Source organism: Phoca vitulina, unplaced genomic scaffold (genome assembly GCF_004348235.1).
Source record: "Phoca vitulina isolate PV1807 unplaced genomic scaffold, GSC_HSeal_1.0 scaffold23, whole genome shotgun sequence".
NCBI lineage: Eukaryota > Metazoa > Chordata > Mammalia > Carnivora > Phocidae > Phoca > Phoca vitulina.
The window spans coordinates 2,192,414-2,216,730 of NW_022589726.1; the positions used below are offsets into that span (position 1 = coordinate 2,192,414).

Sequence of the window (24,317 nt, forward strand, 5' to 3'; positions counted from 1 at the left end):
GGAGGTACTATCATCAAGTTTCTACAGGAAGTCCGAGTAGTTCTAATGAAGAGCAATATAAGGCGGGCACTTTGCCACCAGGAAAGAAAGAAAAACAATCAGAAACTAATCTGAATCAAGATCAAAGAAAGTCAGATACATCAAACCAGACGAAGATGACAGCCAAGCCTGAGCCAATTCAAGTAGTGGTGAGGTGCTCATAGGCATGAAAAGAGCAAAAAAAAACCATTCTCAGGGCAGCAGTGGGTTATATCAGGGAGGCCACAAGGACTCAATTTTCTAGGGGGATGGATGTGAACACAAATGGCTCTTTGGTATTCCTGGGAGAAAAGGCAGGTGCGCTCCTGCGAAGTTGATGAAAGTGTCCTACGCTCGAAGTAAAGTATCTGCCATTCACTAGCTGTGTGACCTTGAGCAAGTTACTCAGTATTTTTAGACTTCAGCACCTTCATTTGTAAACATATGTGGTTGTGAAGATTAAATAAGAGAATGTGTTCTACAAATATTTATTGAGCACCTGCTATATCCCAGATGGTATGCCTGGTTCTGAAGATAAAAGATAACAAAGACATGGACTCAACCTTCAAAGATTTTAGAGTAGTAAGAGGAGAGACAGTGATGAAAACAAGTATTACAAAACCACCTGCTGTATGTAAAAGTGGAAGCAGGTTCAGGAGATGGTGTGCCTATACAAAGAAGGCTGTGATTTGTTCTGCCTGGGGGAAGGCAAGAAAAGCCTCTAAACTGAGAGTCGGTGTTGAATTTTTAAGGATGATTTGAGTTTTCTAGACAGAAACAGCAGAAAAGGGCATTTGGGACAGAAAGGAGTATCTTGGAAAAGTCATGGAGATTTAATGGCTTGTTTGGGAGACTACCAATTTTTGTGTGGCAGAAGTCATTTACAATGGGGTAAATGACTAGTGATTATCACGGAGAGATAGACAAGAACAAAATCATCAAGGATCCTCCATGCCAAGTGAGGAAGCTAGAATTAAGAAGTGACATCACCAGACCTACATTTAGAGAGATTATGAACAAATACTGGAAAGTGGACTAGGGCGAGGAGCAACCAGAAACAAATATAGGGCAATATTGCATAATTATGCTAAAGAACACACAGTATGGCATTATCTGTGACTATAAGACATCATAGCAATTATTTCTCTAAAATCTAGATGTCCTGTTGGATATAGATAAAGGTACTTTTCTAATCCATAGAGTCAAATCAGTAAGAATATCTGACAAAAAATATTTGAACAATGCAATCTAATTCTATACATGCTTACTGATTGTTTTGTATATGGGACATCCTTTTAGAGGCTGGGGAAACAAACACAGCTGGGACCCAATTTCTGCCTCCAAGCAACTCCCATTATGCTAAGGGAGACAGATAAGTGTACAAATCATTAGTGCCACCCAATGGGTGAAATATTAGTAGCATAAATAAAGTACTATGGGAGTAGGGAATAGAGGGAAGGTTATGGGTAGAAATGCTTTCAGTGTCTCTGACCAGGTCGATTCAACCTCAATTGATCTATCAATACAAGGAAATAAGATATAATATGTTATTTATGTTTTACCCCTCTGGAAATCTACTGTACCATGAGATAAAAGACTTTTAAGATTTCATAGGTTCAACAAAATGCCACATAAAGCATTACTAATCTGAGCCCCTTTCTACACAAGACTAGAACAAATGATAGAGCTTTGCATAGTTTGGTTTTTTCAGTCTTGTTCTTTGTGACTTATTCACATGGCAAAAGTTAAAGCCGAGGAATATGACCAAGAATTCAAAAAAGAAAAGCAAATATATGGAGGAAAAATATTAGTAAGGTTTTATTTATGTGATACGGTATCTCTGTAACCACAATTATCATCTTTGTAAACAACACAATACCATATTTGTAAAAATCAGAAATTATTTGGATTCCAAGTTTCCTAAAATATTCAAAGAATTTTACCCTGTAATTTTATATTGTTGTCCTACTTTTACAAAGTTCTAAAATGTCCAAAAGTATTTCAAACTTTACTCAGTTGAAAGTTAGCTAAATGTACTTGTGAAATATTATGTCATTATTTAGCTGATTAGTTAACATTTTATAGACAGCTAAATCATATGGATGGATGAAATAAAACTAAAGAGCTAGTGAAAATAAATGGTGCTTCCCTATAGCAATGGATCTTAAAAAATTAACATTTTAAAATCTCATGTTTAAAAGACACATGCCCAAGATGTTAATAATTATTTTCATGGGCAGTTTGTTAAAGCACTCCATTTATATTAAAATCAAACTTGTGTAAACACACATGTATACTGAAGAATAATTTTTAAAATAATCACCATTAACGCCTATGATGAAACAAGCACTATACTGAAAATTTTACTTCTGTATTTGTTTACATAACCTTTAACAGAAAATGATACATAAACACAATAATCCAGCAGATCTCTAATGATATAACATTATTCTGGGATTTTACACAAGCTTTACAGTAAGTAACTAAAATGAGTTCTGTATGTTCTTATTTCTTTTAACTATCAACCACATTTTATCTCCTGCCAAGCCACAAATGTTCTAAGATGCCTTATTCAATGCATAAACTAAAAAAGCAATTATATTTCTATAAGCCTATCTCAAATGACTTTGTAAGCCTCTCATAACCCCAAATAACCCCCTGCACAGGTTTCTATGAACTGCTATATTCTCACATGTTACTAACACAGAGAAAATCAGTTAAATTGTCTCTCCCATGACTACATCCTTCAGCTGCCTTATGTTTTGTTTGTAACATCCAAGTTGAATGTGTCACATCTCATATTATCCAAAATGTGGCACAGCTATGGGAAAACGCTAAGATGGAACACAAAATGTACTGCATCATATACAAGTAAATTACAAACCTTCTGCAGACTTACTCAAGACCCTGAAAAGTATAGCAGTATTGATAGGGCAGAAGTTATCATCAATTAGTCACTCATGTTTTCATTAATTATGATAATCCTGGGTCTTATGGAACAATCATGAATGTGCTTCAAACAATGTCAATCACGGTAATAATTATGAACAGGTTGTCTAATTACATAGCTCATTCTGATTCTAGCAGCCCAAAAAATCACTGTGAATAATAACTACATGCCATATGCTTTCATACAACATTCTTAAAATGTTCATATCATTTAACTTCCCTTCACTTTTTAGGATTTCTTGACACCTTTCTCTTGGTTTTCCTTCAAACATTTACCCAATGCTGTTATATATATTGTAAATCTTAATATCCTTTTTAAGTCAATGAATGAGTTCCTAATAGAGGTACAGAAACTGTTATAATCTTTCATAAGTGATCTATTGACCCTCATTTCATAATTTTTTTGTTAACTTTTGACCAGACTTTTATTATTGAACACCTCAGAGATGCTATACTTGGGGTTAAATTCTGAGAAATGAGGGTAGAATAAACTCTCTAACCTGATGAAAGCATGTTGTTTAGTAAGGGAGATTTACTTCCTGTCCTTTGCTGGTTAGCAGGAACTAATTCTTGCTCTTCCACATGTCACTTCAGGATCCTTTCCATAGATTTGAAACTTCAGACAGAGAATAGTTTCTTCATCTTTTCTAATAATCCTATCTCGACTTTGGCAGTGAGAATCTTTTTCTCTATTTCTACGCTTAATTTTTTTGACAGGCCAATAAGGCATTTCAATGAAATAAAATTTGCCAATCTTCTTTGATAACCACGCATTTGCTTCTCACGTCCATCACAAGGACTCATATTTTGCAGACACATTAATAATAAGCTAATGATGGCACTATAATATTTAATTGATAAAATGTAATTCGGAATATTTTTAAATGCATACTGACTAATTATCTTAAACAGAATCAATTTCTGTTTAAATTCTAAAGGAGGGGTGTCTGGGTGGCTCAGTCTTTAAGTGTCTGCCTTCGGTGCAGGTCATGATCCCAGGGTCCTGGGATCGAGCCCCACATCGGGCTCCCTGCTCCGTGGGAAGCCTGCTTCTCCCTCTCCCACTCCCCCCTACTTGTGTTCCCTCTCTCGCTGTCTCTCTCTCTCAAATAAATTAAAAAAAAAAATCTTTTAAATAAATAAATAAATAAATAAATTCTAAAGGAAACTTTCTTATACCATTCAGTCTGGAAGAATTCCAAGGACAAGCTAATCAACTCCCTGAAGTTATTAACATGGATACCAAGTGGCTAATTCATTTTATGTTATTTTAATTTGTGAAATAAATAATAATTCAAATGACCTTAATCTGTAATAAAATTCTTATTAACTTGATGAATGAAATTTATTAGCACATTTTTTGTACTTTAATTTCAATATTTAGTGCTATAAATGGTCAGTTCATTAAATAACCTAGCCTGATAAAACTTTACATTTGTTGGGGCACCTAGGGGGCTCAGCTGGTTAAACATCCAACTCTTGGTTTCAGCTCAGGTCATGATCTGAGGGTCGTGAGATGGGGTTCCGCATCAGGCTCCATGCTCAGCACAGAATCTACTCAAGATTCTCTCTCCCTCCCCACCCTGCCCCTCCTCCTGCTTTCTCTCTCTCTCTCAAATAAATAAAATCTTTAAAAAAAAGCACTTTACATTTGTTGCCAGATCATAGAAGTCTGTATTTTCAATGAAAATAAAAAGTATTATTTTTTTTCAAATTTGAAAGATTTAAACCCGTAACAACTCCAGAACATACACGGCACTTATGGCCCAGAAAGTTAACCAATTCAGAAAGGAAGTTCCATATTTATTCCCAGATCTCCAAGTAAGCTACTATAATATCTATACGTTGATTGTGGTATTAATAGAGAAAATTTTCAACATTCAGAATGCAAAATCTGGACTAGCAATTCATTTATAAAGTGCAAAAGTATTAAAATATTAGTATTCTAGCATCATTCAGAAATGAAATAGGTATACTCAAAAGTATTTTGTGAAAGGCACTTTCTTTGCTCTTACTAATTTTTATGGTATTATTATTAATAATAATGAGTGATACTATTGTGATCCTCATTTTATAGAAAGTTCGCTGGCTTGCTCAAGGTTGCCTAAGAACTGGGGATTGAACCTGGGCAGTTTGGCTCTAGAGTCCATGCTCTTAGCCACTGCACCACGTTGGCCAGAATTAGAAGAAATAATAGAGCAACTCTTTGTATGCACCCCATTGGAAACCATTCTCAAACTCAACTAAGACCCAATGGACATAAAACACTGCTTCTGGTATAACCAGAGAGATTGGTTATGGGCATGACCCAGGCCCATTGCTAGCCCAGCTAGCAGGGCTGACCTAGCACTGAGGTGCCACCAAAATCAACAGAGAGTCTGTTTAATAAGGACTGAGGTGAACTCAGACGGAAATTCTGTTCTTGAGTCTAGTTACAGTCAGGAAAATCAGATTTATCATCTTTGCTTAATTGTAGCAAATGCTGATCTGGCCTAGAATGTTGTTCACCCACTTTCTTCAGCCACTGAAGCCAATGCTGAGATTATGTGGCTAATTTCCATGACAGCTATGGTGTAGACATGAAGCAAATCACTCATTGCAAACGTACTAGCACACAGGTGTGCATGTGTCTACTCACAGGCTTCCCTGTGGCTGGCTTTGTTTTGTTTTGTTTTTTCTGATTCTACACAGTTTTTTTTTTTTTCTTTCTTAAAAGCTTTTATTTTAATTCCAGTTAGTTAACATACAGTGTTATTTTAGCTTCAGGGGTACAATATAGTAATTCAACACTTCCATACATCACCCTGTGCTCATCACAACAGATGCACTCCCTAATCTCCAACACCTGTTTCATCCATCCCCCTAACCACCTCCCCTCTGGTAATTATTAATTTTGAATATGTGATTCACAATATTCTCCACTGAAAGATAATTTTTGGACCCTAAAGGTAATACCATTACACTTAAGTACCTAAGAGTAACAATAATACTGGTGACAATGACAGTAAAAACATTTTTTTTTTATTCTTGAAACTATCCCATGACAAAAACAGCATGGGTTATTTCATACATATTTTGAAGATGAAGAAACAAGATCACACAACTAGTAAGTGTCAAGAGTCAAAAATTTAATCCATGGAATAGGTAGAAAAAAGGAACTGAACCTCATTCTAGGAAACTGTAAAGTAACATTACTCTGATGAAAATAATTCAACTAACCTGGTAAAAGACATCTGTGAGGATTTGATATTTCACATTTATCAGTGTGCTCCCCATCTCTGGCAGAAAAACTAGCAAAAAAAAAATGGGTATCCAATAAATGTTTGTTAAATAGTGAAAAATGAGTCAATATAGATTGATCCCTGGAAATATTTTGTCAATTAAGGGCCCAAAAATGCCAACAAAATGCTTAGCAACAAATAGTAAAATGTTATTTTATTGTGAGAAGCCAAATTATTTTCAGGCTTGGGAAGTGATATTGCTCATCAGCTCTCAAAACAAGCCAACAATTCCAGGAAAAGCTCCTTATTGCCTTAAAACTAAGGCAAAACCTTTATTTAAAGAGCTTTTATTTTTAATTAGTCATCTTCAATAGTGTATTATGCTTAAGATTCTTCAAATCGGACCAATTATGTGGATAGTTGGAAAGAGAATATAATTAATGCCAAATCCACTCTGAAGGAGCAACTGACCTAATCTTATCTTTAATCAGACAACTTTGGAAATAAATAATATTTAAATGAAAATATGCCATTCTACCACCACCACCACTACCACGACAGCCAAGAGAAGACAAGTCTTCTTCATAAAGTACTTATCTTCCAAGTAAATTTGTGAAGCTTACAGAAAGAACAGGACTCAAACGCAGAACTTAACTGAGCAGAAAGACACTCAAAATCTAAATGAAAAGAAATGGCTACTGTAACCAGATAAATTTGATTAAATATTAGAGAACATGTTTGAGCCATGTAATATAAACATAATAATAGGTAGCTAAATGTTCTATTATTCCATCATTTGACTAATCTTCTGAGACCAACTGTGCTAATTTTCCAAATGTATCTATGAACATGAACAGTCTGATTGAGCTATTCCATAAACAAAGCAACTTCTGACAGAGGCATGATTGGTCAACTAAGAGCCAAAAAATACTAATTTAACCACACCTGCTAACTGAAACCACTACACCAAAAACAGAATACAGTGTATACAAGAAACTGATATATAGCAGTTCCATGCTTATAATACCATGAGGTTTGTTCCACAGAAATTAGCAAAACAAAGGCCTCATTTTAAGTGCTTGATAATTCTTTTACTTAATTAATAAAGAGAATGAATGAAATGTATGACTGAATGTAATGGCAAACAAGTAACAGCAATCCATCAAAGTAGTTTACATAAAATTATTGAGCTGGTACATCGTTAACAGCACTCAAGAAAGGCATCACCAGACTATATGTAGAGAAGAGAAAATAGAATGATTAAAGGAATTAATCGGACACAGTTGTATCTGGAGTAGGTAAAGAAAGCATTCCCACATATCTTAATTTTTAAAGAAAATATAACACAAATAAGACAAAAGATAGCACTCTGATCATTGTAAAGAATTCTATTTCATCAGTCGGAGGGAAAGGTGAAAAGCCAAAGATATAAATGGTTTCATATAAAGGGGCTTTCCTACGTTTGTGAATGTAGATCCACAGAGGTTATTTAGCTCAATGCCAAAACATGTTCTACCCCAAATCATCTTTTTGGAATCGTGGTTGAGGAGAACTGCCTGAGCTGTGGACTGCATGGTGGTCTAGCCATTACCACACTCTTCAAACTCTTAGGAAAGATGGTAACAAAGAGGTGTACTCTCAAGACAAAATGTTTAATGCTACACAGTAAATCAACCTAAGTCTTTATCATTTCAAATGTTAATGGTATGGGCACCTGGGTGGCTCAGTCAGTTAAGCGTCTGCCTTCAGCTCAGGCCATGATCTCAGGGTCCTGGGATCGAGTCCCGCATCAGGCTCCTTGCTCAGTGGGGAGTCTGCTTCTCCCTCTCCCTCTGCCACTCCCCTCGCTTGTGCTCTCTCTCTCTCTCAAATAAATAAATAAAATCTTAAAAAAACAAAAAACAAAAAACAAGTGTTAAAGGTATAATTGAGGCAAAATCTTCAACAACCTCAAACTATGTTATTACCCTTTGTGGGGTTTTTTGTTGTTTTTTGTTTTTGTTTTTTTTGCCTTTCTCTTCACAGGATGCCCTTTTACATTTTTTTTTATTCATATCACTTGAACTCACTACTTCCCTTTCTCACATTCTTGTCTGGTAACATCTGAACAGTGTGAAAGTAACCTTGATGAAAATAGGGAAGAAAAAAGTCCCATAAAGTGTTATGGACTGAGACAGTCACTCCTTGCTTAGAAATGAGTTGTGTTCTAATGTCTTTGAAAACATATAGCTGCCTGCTTAAGGATGATTAATAATTAGGAAATTAATAAATTAGCTTTGGTTGCCCTCTTAGTCCCCAGCCTTCAGTTTTGTTGTATTTGTGTTAAAGGCTTTGCAAAGCAAGCTCTTTTTAACATATCTGGGAAAAGGCTGAATGATATCAAATGTTGAACAATACATACATTGTAGGGAGATAAACATTTTTACTAGTGGTGGTAAGAGGTACAGATTAATAATGGTATCATCTGCTATCGTAAGTAATGTATGTTTGTGAACAAGGATGTCTAACAGAACATTTCATTATTTTGGTATAAATTTTTGGCATTATCATTTTTTTGGTTTATCATATGCTGTCTGACAAGTTTTAGCAAGTGGAAGTATTCTGCTTACAAACTGCTCTTACTTGAAAAGGGAATGAATGGGTTGATTTTCCCTGCAATATTTCTAGATATGAAAAAGGATGGCCTTGCATTATTGTTGGGCTCCAGGTTCAGAAGAATTTTCCTCTTAGAAAGTGTCTAATCTTGTCAATTTATCAGTTGCTTTTGAAATTCCTATGGAAATGTAGAAAGACCTTGACACCATGCAAACCTGAATGTGGTCTTCGGAAGAAATACTTTATTCCAAAGGGAGTGCTCATTTATCTTTTATCTCTAAGTTTAAAATATACAAAAACCTGAAACACTTAGTGTCTTTCTGAACAAAATGACTTTGCTTTAAAGAAAATTCATTCTTTAAGAACATACAGGAGACTTCCATTTGCAGCTTTGTTTTAAATTTTAAACATTTCGCATAGGAGAAGATGTGAGGTGATGTGACTAAGAAAACCTCCCAGATACATACCTGAACATACAAAAGGATAAGTGAATATATATGAAAACTAAGGAATTATGTTTGCTTTTTCTTCTCTTCCTAAAGATATCTTACTTAATAAAAGCTGGTCTTCTATTAGAAGCAGTAAATGAAGCAGAGTTACATTTTCTGAAACTTAACACACCTTGATAACAAGCTCTTCAAAAGCTCGCATTTCCCAAACAATTGTGAAGCCAACGTCTTGATTCTTAAGAAAGAACAAGCGTAAATAAAAGTATGAATGCATTATCTGTTCTTCAGTTGTAGTTTCATCCTCAAAAATGCATTGTGTCATAAAACTTCTAAAATCGTTAATGTATTTTCACAATTAACAAATGACTGCTCAGCCTTTTTCATCCCTTTTGTGAAGAAATGCCCTTAACAGGGCTACTAGCCCATCATTAACGTATTTTGTAAAAAGCACAGAATTGGCCCTAAAGTGAGAGAAAATGTAAACACAATTTGTTATTGTAGTAGCCTTGGTGAGAGGTATTGGCGTGTGTTAGTATAATAGGTATCGTTCCCGTTTTCACTGCTATTTCTCCTAGAGATTCTTCGTGTCTCTTTAGCCACCACTGGTTAGAATCCAAGTCTCTGGCCTACTTCTTAACATTGACATCCTTTCTGGATGAGCCCAATTTTACACTCTTTGAGTGTTAGTCTAACCCTCAGTGCACTGGGCATATACACATTAGAACTTCTCTGATGTTTACTCAGAGTTCGGATATGGCAGACGAGACCCTTTCCTTCAGGGGCATCTGCTACTGTCCTCACTGCAGTTCTTACTTCCTCTGTGCACTTTTGTTTCTTTGTTACAAGCCTATTGTCCACCAATGCCCCAAACTGCTCTGATCACAAATGCTAAGGAAAAAGCAACTCTTTCTCCCAGAAGAGAGGGCGACAACTCACCAGTTCCACTGAATTAAGGAAAAAAATTTTTTCTATTCTTTAAAATAAAAAAATCTATGTTTTCAGCAAGGAACTTGCTTGCAGAAAGGGGAAGGAGGGAAGAGTAAAGGGAAAGCAGGAGAAGAGGTCTATTTTGAAGGCTGTGGTTCCCCAAGAGACCCAGGTAGACACTCCTTCCACCTTCCTTCTAGTCTTTCAATGTAAATGTCACTGCTAAGCTACTGAACAGGATCAAAAAGACCATAACCCTGTGGAACTAGTCACAAGAAGCCTTTAAATTTTTCATATTCGGTATGTGTTAGTCATTTGAAAAAATATATATATCATTGACCAGTTGAAAACAATTGGATCTTCTAATTTACTGACTTCTCAGGAGTAGAAAGATTATTATAATGTGGATTTTGATCATAATAGACAAACACAACTACATGGAAAATCATGAATATACAAACACACATTTATTTGGTACTCAGTATTTATGAAGTAAGATTCTAAAATAAATATTTAATTTCCACATGATCTGTCTGTGACCCTATAGTCCTACTGAGCAAATATATTTTGATACTGATGAAGTATAGACAATAGTATCAATATACCAACTATTATTAAAACGTTTATTAACTAATTTTGAAAAGCACGCAAAAGCATTTTTCCCTACAGACATTAAGTCAAGTATGTATTTGAGAAATGAAGAGCTGAACAAGTAAAATATTAACAAAAACCAAGCTGTTTTCTCTCTACCTTTCTATTCCGCCTCTCAATAGCGGAGTGTATATTATTATTTGGAATGCTGAAGCAGTATATCTTTACATTTAAACTGAAAAAAACACACTGAACTCAATCAACTATATTTCAGTTCATCAATGATTTTCTCAACTTCTTTTTGAGTAAAAATAAAATAATTTAAAAAGTAAAGATAATTTTATTGCAATGCCTGTTAACTTAAGCAGGCAATTTTTGTTGGAGCACATTAAAATGATACTAAATCTAATGGCAGGATTCATTTTTACTATTTTAGTCCTATCCATGATAGAGACAACTGAGAACATTTTTTCAAGGTTTTGGGCAATACACTTTAAGATATCTTAAGTATTTAGCATAATGAAGTTTAGTTGCATGATTCTCCATTAATATTATCTTTATGCCCAGGTATGTGTCCTCATAAAAATTTAGGGAGAATTCCCAGTCTGCAGACTTTATCAGCATACAAAGTTACTGCTGTGTGAAGCTCCAGAGAATCCCAATTCATTTAACAAAAGAACATACACTCACGTTTAATAATTCTCATTATAGCAGCACGTCCTTACAATGCTATATTCAGGAAACTAAAGGACATGCCTACAATATAGATACAAACTATAATGAAAACCTATGCAATGCGCAGAGGAGATATGATTTTGCCTGCATCAGCACCAGGTCTATAAAATAAGGAATTCTTCAGAGTAGCATTTAACCATGCATCCTTTTCTTGTACTAAAACTCTTTTATTATAGACTTTTTCAAATTAAAATGATCAAGAATTATTGAAGAATAGTAACTGTGTTGAGTGAGTCTTCCCTTTTTTTTTCTTCCCTTCCAGGGAACACAGTGAGATTTAATACGACTGCCATCAATATCATATTGTAACCTGATTCATCCAATAACGTTGTCAATAACAGCCAACTTTGATGAAATAGTGTCAAGCAAAAGGACTACATGCCCCTGAAATATATCCTTAGCCCTGAGCTGAAGAAGCTGCTTCTGATGATCTTGACACTTCTGTTTGATGAATGAAACATTATATAAGGCTTATATTCCTATAGAATAAACCACATTGCCAGTATAGATAAGAATTGATTTGGTGAGACTGAGTCTAGTTAAAAAGATTATAAAAATTATTTTGTAATCTATACATAATTGTTATAAATCTAGGGTGTCAAAACAGATGACTGGGCTTGGAAATGGTAGGGCATCTATACATAAAATCAATGCACCTTTCTAATGGAGCATTTATTTTCCAGGTACATGATGCCTACTCACATTTGTATAGTGGCTCATACATTTCAAAGACCTTGCAAGTTATTTTATCTTCACAAAAATTCTGTGAGCTTGATAAGTCAGGACAATTGGCCCCATTTTTCAAATGATAAGAAACAATCAGAGAAGTGAAAACACCTTTCCTGGAAGCTGAATTTCTTCTTTCCAATCCATTCCCCTGACCTTACATCATACTACCTGTAAAGGCCCATATCTATAAAATGGTAAACTTGATTAGTTTGTTGGGAACAAAACTATCATAACAGTTTTTATTCCATGTAGTATTTCTAATATAAAAACTGATTACTTCTGTATCAGAAACTGGCTCTGAACACACACACACACACACAAAATCTAAGATTTTACTAACTAAGCAGACTAAGCAAATTTACTGGCCTAAATCAGAACAAGAACTTCCTTGGCAATATTATGTAATTCTGGGCTTCTTTACTGCTATTCCATTGAAGGTAGCTTGTCATAGCAATCACCCTAGAAAACTGAAATTGTATTTTCGTGCTTGAGACTTGGTGTGTAAAAATGATAAAAGCACTGTTTTTGAGATTAGAGACAAAAGAGGTCAGCTTCCTGAATTTCTTTACTCCTGACACAAGACTGACTTCTGATTTTTCTATTTTAGGCTAAGCTCTAGCAAAGCCCAAGCCTTGCACTCCTAGATAAGCTTTTGTGCAATATCATAATAGTATGAGTTACTGCTGACCCAGCCGTCACTCTTGTTCTTTCTAGTATTTCTTCCACTCTTGCTGATGCCATTATGAAAAATAGTGCTGGCACAGTCTTAAAGTCACTTATTATCCTCTTATCTGTGGGGCTAACTTATTCTTAAAATTTTGTTTGCAAAGAAGATATTAATGATATATAGAGGAGCAATTTGTAAAGTTTCTTCTCATTGGTTTTTTGAATTTAGTATATTGAGGTACTCTACCAACTAAATAAAGCTACTACAAAGCAAAAGCAATCAGAGATCAGAATGTATTTATAATCTTTATGATCCGAACATAAAGAGACATCATAATAAGACCTGCACATCCTCACTATTGCCTAATTAATTATAATGGAGTTTATTCTTTCATTTATTAGTTTAATAAGGTGAGCCTTCTATATCACTGTACTTATACCATCATTAATTCTCATTTCTTAATTATAAAATACAGATTTATAAGAAATAAAATCTTGGATCTTACCACCTCAAGGTTTTTATACTTTCAGTTCATGGTCTGTATTCTACTAAGAACAAAGTCCCAGGTGGATTATTTATACTTTATGTTCATTTTCAATACATCTTATAAATATGTTCTCCAGAAGGCCTACATTTATAACTTAACTGATAAAAATGATGAAAGAACACAAAAAATCATTCAGAGACAAATTCCAGTATAAAGACATTGAAACTTGGGATATATTGCCATGCTAACGCCATCAAAAGCTGTCAGCTTCCAGCCCATGTATAATTCTGTTGATTACTTTTTAATCCAAGATGTATTTTTCATAATGATGAATAGAAGGGATTTTACAATAGATAGCTGAATGAACTTTAAAAAAAGCTTACCTATATGAGTAGCATGTCACTTGTAATAAGGTCATTTTTTTAATATTGAAACATAATGAAATTATAAATCAGTAATAATCCACAGCATAATGAAAATTAAATGAAAATTTTAAACAAAGTTGGTTGAAAGTCATCTAAAAATCAAAAGATATTTTGGGGAATTTGGGGAATATTTTCAATATCCTTAAACATTTCAGTTTTAAAATTTCACATTTGTTAAAAGAATACTTTAAATAATTAATATCGTACAGCATTGGTGATTTTTCTTCAAAGTTCTTTAAAGGCATTTTCACTTATTTCCACTGCTATGATAAAGCAGTTTCAGTAAGATTTTTAGAATCGTGTCATATATGCAGACACATCTAGATACAGAGGGCTAAGTAAAAGGATCTCATTGTTTGAGGAAATGACCCATGTTGCTTTTACAAAATGAGGACAACACTGCATGAACATAATGAAAACATATCAATTTGATATTACTGTTATCACGGTTCCTCTGTGAGATATGTAAGATCACATTTTTTTATGCAGTAGAAGTTGGCTGAATTGATGGTAGAGAAGTTATTTCATGACTTACAGACACCTTCATATTTCATCTTGGTTTTACTCTTCAAATCATAATCATGATTATAACAGATAATTAGGTAATCACTTACTATTAATACTTTAAACATCAAAAAAGAGCAGTGCAAAATAAATACATGTTATTGCTATGCTATATCGCAGGTGAGATATGAGTGTCTGGAAGCTGACAAATGTTAGTATTTGGCAATTTTTACAGAGTCACTTAAAATTCAAGTTCCAAAACAGCATATGCCCTGAGTTTCATTTAATAATAACACAGTCACTTATTGATTAATAAAAACATATATAAAATGAAAACCTTATATTAAAAGACACATAAAAACCACACCTTCCCTCCACTTTTTCTTTTAGGATGTTCTAGAAACATCACTGCTTAAGGGACAACAAATCCGACTTCAGGTTCAGACAGACAGATATATTCTTAGAGTACAGGTACCACGTGCATAACTCCTCATGAAGTTAATGACATCTTACTAAGTCATTTGATCCTAGAGTACATCTACAGCCATAATATATTTTATAAATAAGCAAATATTTTAGCTAATTTTTAGTCACAATGAAGAAATATTAAAGTCTCATTTTTGTATATATTGAAATACTGTATACACAAAATATTACTTATGAATTACTGTTACCTTCTCAATCTTAAAGAATTTTCCTTTGTTCTCAAATGCAGCAATCTAAGATATTTCTAGAAGAAAAGCTATACCATTTTGAAATCAATTTACAACCAACCAAACTCTATTCAGTTCTAATAAATAAAACAGAACTTTTTTGGAATACTTCAAATTTAAGTTAAATTTAAATTTCGGTTACTTTTTCTTTATTGGACATGTGATTTTCCAGATGGCATTTTCAGTCACCTCTAATGATAACATAAGCTCTGTAACACGAGACCAACCTTTCACTAGAAGTCCAAACAACTAAAAAAAGTGCACCTACCATGTTCCAGCCAGGGTAGAGGTAGTCCGTGCCAACAAATTCAAAGTAGTGAGCAAAACCTTCCTTCAGCCACACATCTTCCCACCATACTGGAGTCACGAGGTCACCAAACCACTGCAATTGAAAAATGAATGAGCATCAGATAAAATCAAATTTTTTTTATCTAAAATCAGAATTATTTTATCTAAAATTAAATGTATTAAACTATGACTATCATAAATGGAATTCATTCCCCAACAGATTTTGTGATCTTAAAATGTATTATGGCTAGACAATTGATTTGTTCAAATACTTGGTGACACTAGGTTTTTGTTTTTGTTTTTGTTTTTATAAATGCTTTCAGGGAAGAACAAAAATATAATGACCAAGGAATACAAAAAGAATATTTAACCCGGAGAAGAAAGGACTCAGGAGAAAAAAACTGATTACAGCTATTTTCAAATATTTGGAGACCTGGTACACAGAAGAGGAAGACACTTGTGTCTTGTGGCCCTACAAGGAACAAATAAGAACTAGTGGATGGAAATCAGGATTGGTAGATGTCTGCTAAAAATATAGGAGACCCTCTAACAGAATGAGATGGCCAAAGATGGAAAGTACTGCCGCAAGTGGTGAGCTACTCATCACAGGAGGTATGGAAGCATTGCCTTCCAACAGCACAGACAACTCAAAGAAGACATTGGCTGACTGAAGGAACTGAAGGCTTTCATGATGCTCCACACCTGACTCTCCATGATCTTGTGATAATAAGGGCCTGGACCAAAAATAAATCTCTAAAATCCCTTCATGAAAAATAATGTCTTTTTTTTTTTTTTTTTGAGAGAGAGAGATGGAGTGAGAGAAAGCTAGTTGGGGGGGAGCAGAGGGACAGGGAGAGAGCAAATCTTAAGCAGTCTCCACACCCAGCACGGAGCTGGACACAGGGCTCGATCTCAAGACTCTGAGATCATGACCTGAGCTGAAATCAAGAGTTGGATGCTTAACCAACCAAGCCACCAAGGTGTCCCAATAATGTTGTCATTGTTAATTGGTGTTTTAATTAGATCATGATGTCCCACTCTGACATTCTTGCTTAGTTTGGCAAAAAGTTAAAGACATTCTTTTTTTCATTAAAAATAAAAACAAAAACATTATTGCCTAGAGTGATCCTAAAGACTTTGTGTGTGATGATGAAAAGTCAGGAAATGTCCCTTCTTGTGCAGCTGACACTTAATTGTGGAGGCAAGGGCAATGAGGTGAGATATAAAATAAAAAACATAAAAGCAAATGAACAACACAATTCCAGATCCAATAAAATGTGATAGGAATGGGGAAAAAGCCACTTTAGATTGTCAAAAGCAAAAATGCTCTCTCTAAGCAGGTGACATTTGAGCTCAGACTTTAACGATAAGAAGGAGCCAGCCATGAGAAAACCTTGGGAACAAGATTCCAGGCAGATGTAAGCAACACTTAGTGTGAAGACCTTAAGTGGGAATGAGATATTTAAGAAATGGAAGGAGAAGGCAGACACTATCAGATCAGGTATAGCTTTAGGAGCTCCAGTGAAGAGCTTAGTGACTGAGCGTTTCAATATTAATAATAAAGTATCAGTTACTCAAGAGGATTGAAATACAAATAAGAGATAACTCTACGTTGATGACCATAAAATAAATGATATTTAAAATCATTTTTATTCTTAATCAAAAATGCATGTTTCTCCTTTAAATTGAAAGCCTGTCTTAAAAATCATGACAATGCCTAGGTGGGAGAGAGGGTAATGTAGAAAATAATTTGGTAATGAGAGTGGAAATTCTGTTTCTCCCAGCTTCTGGACCCTTTTCTCATGGTTAGTAGCCTGGACTACCAAGTTCTAACAAGAAAGTAACATATAATATGGAACAAATGAAACCCGGTTCTAGGAACAAAGATAACATCATCAGTGTGCTCTTATTTCAACAGAACTATACAAGTAACCTGTTTTTAGGAATCTGCAAAAAGGAAACTGCTTATGCCTTGAAGAATTACTATGTTTCACTGGAAAACATCCTCTTTAGCACAGTGGAGGAATCCTGATTATCTGTGCAATGGATCCCCTTACGTCTGAGGCAAGAGACACATGCCTGACCTGGCAAGCATGACAGGTACAAACATCATGCAGGTTTACTTGCAGAAGGCTGGCATTGAGGGAAATGGCCGTATGGCCTGAACCAATTTATCATTATGTCAGTATTCATGTATTAGCATTTAGCACTCCACTTTCTTTGGCTGACAGCATTTTCCACATAGTTCCTTCTTGAGTTTTTCTAGCTTTTTAAAAAGGTTTTGGGTTTATAACAAATAGAAGCCATACAGTATCACAATGAGATTTCCAGTGGTTTAACTTAAAGCTATCCATACTCACCAGGACAGGTATTGCTTTCCATTTGCATGAATATTTATTTTCAGTTTTGTCTTTTTTTTTATAACTAGAATCAAGATTCAAGTAAGCATTGCAAAATCTCTGTAATACCTTCCACTCATTGTAAGAAAATGCATAGAATCAAAATGAAATTAATTTTATCTCAGCTTCACTACAAAGTTGGCTAATTTACATATGAATTTCTAAACATGCCAAGACAAAAAAATATCAATCACTGGAGAACAAAGAGTCTATGGCTGAGTTAGTGAAAGACTTCCTAAGTGTCTCTCTGATGGGCAAAAGGGAATAACAAATTGATTTCAGCAAAAGCAAATTTTGACACGTACACAAAACTCAGCTGCATCTTTCAGCAATGCAATAAATCACTGCCATCATTGCACTTACCATATATACACACCAATAATCACAAGGAAATAAAGCAAGGTTGACAAGGACCCGGGACTGGATAGGGTCTCTGAAGAGGCTGCAGTGCCATCTCACTCCTCAACTAAACTGAATGACAGTTGTTTATTCAATATCATCAGTGGGTTTGCTTTTGTTTGTGCTGTCATCTGAGAAAAATGACATATCATCCAAAAAGAACTACACAGTACTCTCTATATAATTAAAACTTAATTGGGAGGAAAATAATTTAGCTCCTAATCTAAGTATCTGAAATCATTCTGCATTCTCAACAGTTTGCAATTATACTTACACCCAATCCTTTTTCTCATACCTGGTGACATATCTCATGAACAATGACCATGGTGACATCCAGTAAATAAGAAATAGATGAAACACTGGGATCCAGCAGTATTCTTTGCTCCACAAAAATACTTAGTCCCCAGTTCTCCATAGCAGCGTACGGGTGCTTAGGCACAGCTAAAAGATCTAGAAACAGGATAAAACAATTCCAGAGGCTTTAACAAACATACCGGATTCTATATTCACACCCTAAAAAAGTCCAGAAATCCTAATGAAAAGGAATATTTGCTCTTTCTCAGTAATTTTTTTTTTTCTAAATTAAACTACCTGCCATTTCTACATGACAGCAGAAATATAGGCTATCACTGTACACGCTGGCCATATCCATTCATCTCCGTTCATTTTCAGACCAGGTGCTGGAGGAGGCTGGAAGTATCGGCACCATTATTGATGGGCCCACCCTAATAAGTTTCAGGAAGTCAAGGAAACCAAATGCAGCAGAAATCTACAGAGTCAAAGGCATTGTGCTTTCTAATGAAAACATATTCAGCTCAATGCAGTGAATACTGTACTCTTCCTTTTACCTCAAATGTTTTCGAGGGAAAACATTTTCTATATCAGTTTAAAAGTATGACGTGTCATTTTTCTAACTGCACAGATTCTCCTGTATTTTTTGAGTTCTGTTAAAAATAAAATGTTGCATGCAAATATAACTTAGAGACAAAACTATAATAGTGGAAACTGGCATAAGGGCTACTGAGGGAGCCCGCAGGCTTTGGTTCTGGTCCTGCCCTCCACCATTAACTAGATATATGACCTCGGTAAATCACTTAATTTCTCAGGACCACAATTCCCTCACCTATAAAATAAGGTTATTGGCCTTCATTATCTCTAAAATCCCTTCCACCTCCAAAAATCTATGATTAGATGATATTAAGATGTGTGCTTATTTTAAAAGGCTGTAGAGGTATTATCAACTTCTGGTTAAGGTGACACAATAAGTTCATGCTTTGATGTACTCCCTCGGCTCCAAACACATAGCAGTGATAAATAAAATATTAAAAGGGAAAACTAAAAAATATCTCCAGGCTTGAAAATAAACTTCTTCGTGGATCAGAAATGGTACAGAAATGCAAAGCAGCGATTGCATGTGAAGCCACAGTCCTGCTACGTTCTGGCTCCAGGGGCAAGCAGTGGCCGCTGGGGACTGGCTCCAGCAGGATCCGCCGGAGCCAAAGGGACCTAAGCCAAGCTGACTGCATGATGCCAGGGGTTGAGATAGCGCATGTGTGTTCACAAGGGCTGTACACAGCTGCCGCTCGTTGCTTCTTGGGAAAGCTAGGAAGTGGCAGAGTTAGGATTCGAACCCAGGCAGCCTGATTCCAGTGCCTTGCTCTTAAGCACAATGACGTAATGTTTTCAGTCTCTGACGCAAAAGTTCCATTTCCCAATAACCCCAGAGTACCCACCTAGGATGCCAAGAAAAAAATGGTACGAGAACGTTTGCTATAGTATTGTTTTTAAGAGTGAAAGGGGAGGGGCACCTGCGTCGCTCTTTTGGTTAAGGCTAAGCGGCTGCCTTCAGCTCAGGTCATGATCCCGGAGTCCTGGGATCGAGCCCCGCATCGGGCTCCCTGCTCAGCGGGAAGCCTGCTTCTCCCTCTCCCTCTGCCCCCTGCTCTCCCGCTCATGCTCCTCTCTCAAATAAATAAAATCTTAAAAAAAAAAAAAAAAAAAGAGTGAAAAGGGAAAACCAAATGCCTTTCACCAAGATAGTGGGCAAAGAAACTATAAAATAGTTAAAATAAAGGAATACTACACAGCAATTGAAATACACGATCTTACCCCTAGATTCTTATACTATATAAATCAATATGGATAATCTGAAAAACATAATGTTGACGGAACAAGTAAGATGTAAAATGACCCCTACCATATACTACTTAAAATAAGCAGAATAATACCATATGTTATAAATGGACACTCACACATGCACACAGATACCCAGACAGATAGTAGCGGTAAAATGCACATGCAATCACACATGTATAGGAATGATGAACACCAAATTCAGAATCATGATTGCTTCAGTTCAGAACGGGCAGAAAGGGGATGAGGGACAGTCTTTCAGGTTCGTGGACCCCATTTCAGCATGGGGTTGGGGAGGATTTCCACACCACCAAGCAATTCTTGGACACTGGAGAATATGAGAATTCAACTCAGTTCTGCCACTATCTACCTAGAGATAGCATCAGATTCCACAAGTTAAGGGTTCAGTCCTACAAGACCGTCCTGTACCCCCACTTAAGATGCCAGTAACAAGCCCGGGTTGCTATCTGTACTTCTGACTGACTGGCTATAAATCAGAGGTTCCCATGATCTCCTCCTTAGGTTTGATTAATTTGCTAGAGAGGTACACAGAACTCAGAAACATTTTTACTTACTAGATTACCAGTTTATTACAAAAGGATGTAACTCAGGAACAACCTGATGGAAGCGATGCCTTGGGCAAGATACTGACAAAGGGTTTGAAGCTTCCACGCCCTCTTAGAGTGCACCATTCTCCCCAAATCTCTCTGTTCACTACCAGGGAGGCTCTCTGAACTCCATCCCTTGGGGTTTTTACACAGACTTTGTTACATAGACATAATTGATTTAATCTTGGCCATTGACAATGGACCTCAATCTCTAGCCCTTTTCCCCTCCCAGGAGGAGGCAGCCAGAGGGTAGGACTGAACGTTCCAACTCGCTAATCATATGATTGGCTGGCTCCACAGCGATCAGATCTGCCCCTACCCTTAGGTGTGTCCCAAAAGTCACTTCATTAACATAACAAAGACACTAACATTAACTAACATTAACATAACACAGACTCTCAAACCCTTAGGAAATTCCAAGGGTTTTGGAAGCTCTAAGGCAAAAACCCATGTAGAACACCAGTATTTGAGAAATATATATCAAATATATATGAAAAATACATATTTGGTCATTCAGATGACCAGATAGATATTTCTTATAAATCACAGTACTACAGATGGTCACAAAAGGGATTTCAAATCTGTCTTTAATATTAATTTTTTTAAAGCAGGTGATGGGTACATGGATATTATGTATAATATTATTGTTTCTTTTCTGTATGCTTTACATATTTCATAATAAGAAAAAGAATAAAATGGTCAGCAGTCTTATAATATGGTTGACTGTCATGTATTCATCATTTCAACAAACATCTTCTCATCACTTCCTGTGTCCGTAAGTCTGAGATGTATAATAAAATAAATTGATATGATCCCTATATCCACTACATTTTAATCTAAGAATGGGGACATGAGAACATAATACAAGAAATAAAGAATAAAAAGTGCTGGGAAAGAGAAAGAAAACGTCTGGCTGGAGAAGTTCTTGAAAGAGTTATTATTTGAGCTGGACATCAAAAGCAAATAGGATTTCAACAGGCAGTCAGAGGTACTATCTGCATTCATTGACACAAGCATTTATTTAACATCTCCTTTGCTCAATATAGGAATTGTCCTGTCCTTTGAGCTCTCCTTGCCCCCCGTTCTAATGGCACTTATATTCATATGTGGGTGTGTGCAGGAGGAGGAGATCAATCAGCAAATAGTAAATGAATGAAAGAAATTCAGTGAACAATAAGTTCTACAAAGAAAATACAACAGAGTAAGACAGTGATTGACGGATGGGGTTGGTGCAGTGTGGTCCACGCAGGTCTGCTAAAGTAATCACATTTCACCTGAGGCATGAATAATGTTTGAGGCCAGCTATCCAAAGACTTGTCGAAGTGTTGGGCGCCTGGGTGGCTCAGTTGGTTAAGCGACTGCCTTCGGCTCAGGTCATGATCCTGGAGTCTTGGGATCGAGTCCCGCATCGGGCTCCCTGCTCGGCAGGGAGTCTGCTTCTCCCTCTGACCCTCCTCCCTCTCATGCTCTCTGTCTCTCATTCTCTCTCTCTCAAATAAATAAATAAAATCTTTAAAAAAAAAAAAAAAAGACTTGTCGAAGTGTGTTCTAAAAAGGGACAACAAATGCAAAGGTCCTAAGGAAGAAATGAGATGGGAAATGAGATGAGTATATTGGACAAACAGAAAGAAGGTCAGTGTGGCTGAAGGAGAACAAATTACAAATACATCACAAGAAGACATTCTTCTATTTAAGATTTTAATTTGAGACCTTCCCTAAATATGACCAAACTAGGCAACAGACCCTCTCTGTGCCAACTCTGCCTGCCACCATCAGATGGCAACAGCAGTAACCCTTCTGGGATCATGTACTTGAAGGGACACGTGAACTTAGGAACAATCCTTTGGAACCAAGCCTGTTGTAAACAGAGGCACTTCTGTATGCTGGAGTTCTCCAAGAGTTGAGAGTAGTCAGGTCCCCACAAGTAAGTGAGCAGAGCAGGCCACACACTGGAATTTGGATTGGCTCAACTGGCACGAGAGAGAAGATTCCTGACTTGAGCCAGATGGAGACTCTAGGAATTTGTAATAAATGGGAAGGTACACTTAGGCGGCTGTCATCAGACAGCAAAAGCCGAACTAGCAGCATGAGCAGTACAGCGAGGGGTCAGTTAAAGGTTGGTGCCAAAGAAACCACTAATGGTGACCTAAACCTACTGGTTTCCAGACTTCCGAGAGCACAGAAGTCAGGCCTGGGTAATAAGGCTAAACATCCACCACACAAGAACTCTTGAGCAAATGGAGCTAGACTCAGTAAAAAGTGATGGAGAACAGAGTAAAGCACAGAAGCATCAGTAATAGGAGACAGCTTCTCAGACACAGAAAGGTTTTATAATAGATATAGGGAACCATGTCTATGGATAGCAGAAGGGGGAAAAAGTGGAACTAGAAAAATTAGATTATGCTACTATCCACATAATAACCTTGTAACAAAATACCAACGAAACTTGGATTTTGTTCTAACAACTACTGAGAGATATTTTAACTGGGCTTCTCTGCTCTATGCCTTTATAACTTAAAGACTCTTAATATTTTTATATTTATATAGTTTTATATTTTAAGAATACTTTTGGGGCACCTGTGTGGCTCAGCGTGGTTGAGCGTCTGACTCGTGATTTTGGCTCAGGTCATGATCTCGTGGGTCGTGGGATCGAGCCCTGAGTCAGGCTCTCCAGTCAACGAGGAGTCTGCTTCAGTTTCTCTCCCTCTGCCCCTTCTCCCACTTGTTCACGCACTCTCTCTCTCTCAAATAAATAGATAAATCTTAAAAAAAAAAAAAGAATTCTTTCATGAAGCATATATCCGTATAAACACTGAGACACAAATATTCTTAACAGTTTTACTTCCAATAGCCAAAAACTAGAAATAAATCAAATGTCTATCAGCAGGTGAATGTGGTATATCAACAAAATTCTATTCAGCAATAAGAAGAAATGAACTATCAATACATGTAGCAAAGTTGAATCCTGGAATAGCTAAAAAGGAAGAATATATATATATGTACAGTATGAATCATGCATTTATATGAAATTCTAGAAAATGCAAACTAACCTACAGTGTCAAAAAGCAGATCAGTGGTCTCCTGGAGACAAAAATGGGAGGTGTTAAAAGATTGCAACAGGAAAATTTTAGGGGTGAAGGATATGCTCATTAGGGTGATGATTTCATGGGTGTATACATAACTTAAAAAATCAAACTGTACACTTTAAATGTGTGCAGTTACTGAACTTACTATACCTCAATGAAGCTGGTAAGTTGAAATGTTCTTTTGCTTAACTTTGAAGTTGTTAAGATTTATTCAGAATGAATCAGGTTATTTTAATTTTTGCAAAAATAAATTTGTCATGAGGCTACATCCATTAAAATGTGCAACCATTCTCTTTAATATGCCTTGAAAACAGAAGAAAATTCCAATGTTTCAGAATCTAATTTACTTGGAAATTCAAAGAAAATCCTGGATAAAATTATGCATAATACTGTT

General features: G+C 36.0%; 1 protein-coding gene across 2 annotated transcripts in view; it reads right to left on the reverse strand.

Annotated features, from left to right (window-relative positions):
* The window catches only part of TRHDE (thyrotropin releasing hormone degrading enzyme), a 371,263-nt gene that overhangs the window by 160,717 nt on the left and 186,229 nt on the right, over nucleotides 1-24,317 (reverse strand). For both annotated transcript variants that reach the window (XM_032420460.1, XM_032420459.1), the window contains exons 4-5: nucleotides 18,392-18,546; nucleotides 15,279-15,392 (exon numbers count right to left, since the gene is read on the reverse strand). In XM_032420460.1, coding sequence (XP_032276351.1) covers nucleotides 15,279-15,392; nucleotides 18,392-18,546 — 269 coding nt within the window. The remainder of the gene's footprint in view (nucleotides 1-15,278; nucleotides 15,393-18,391; nucleotides 18,547-24,317) is intronic.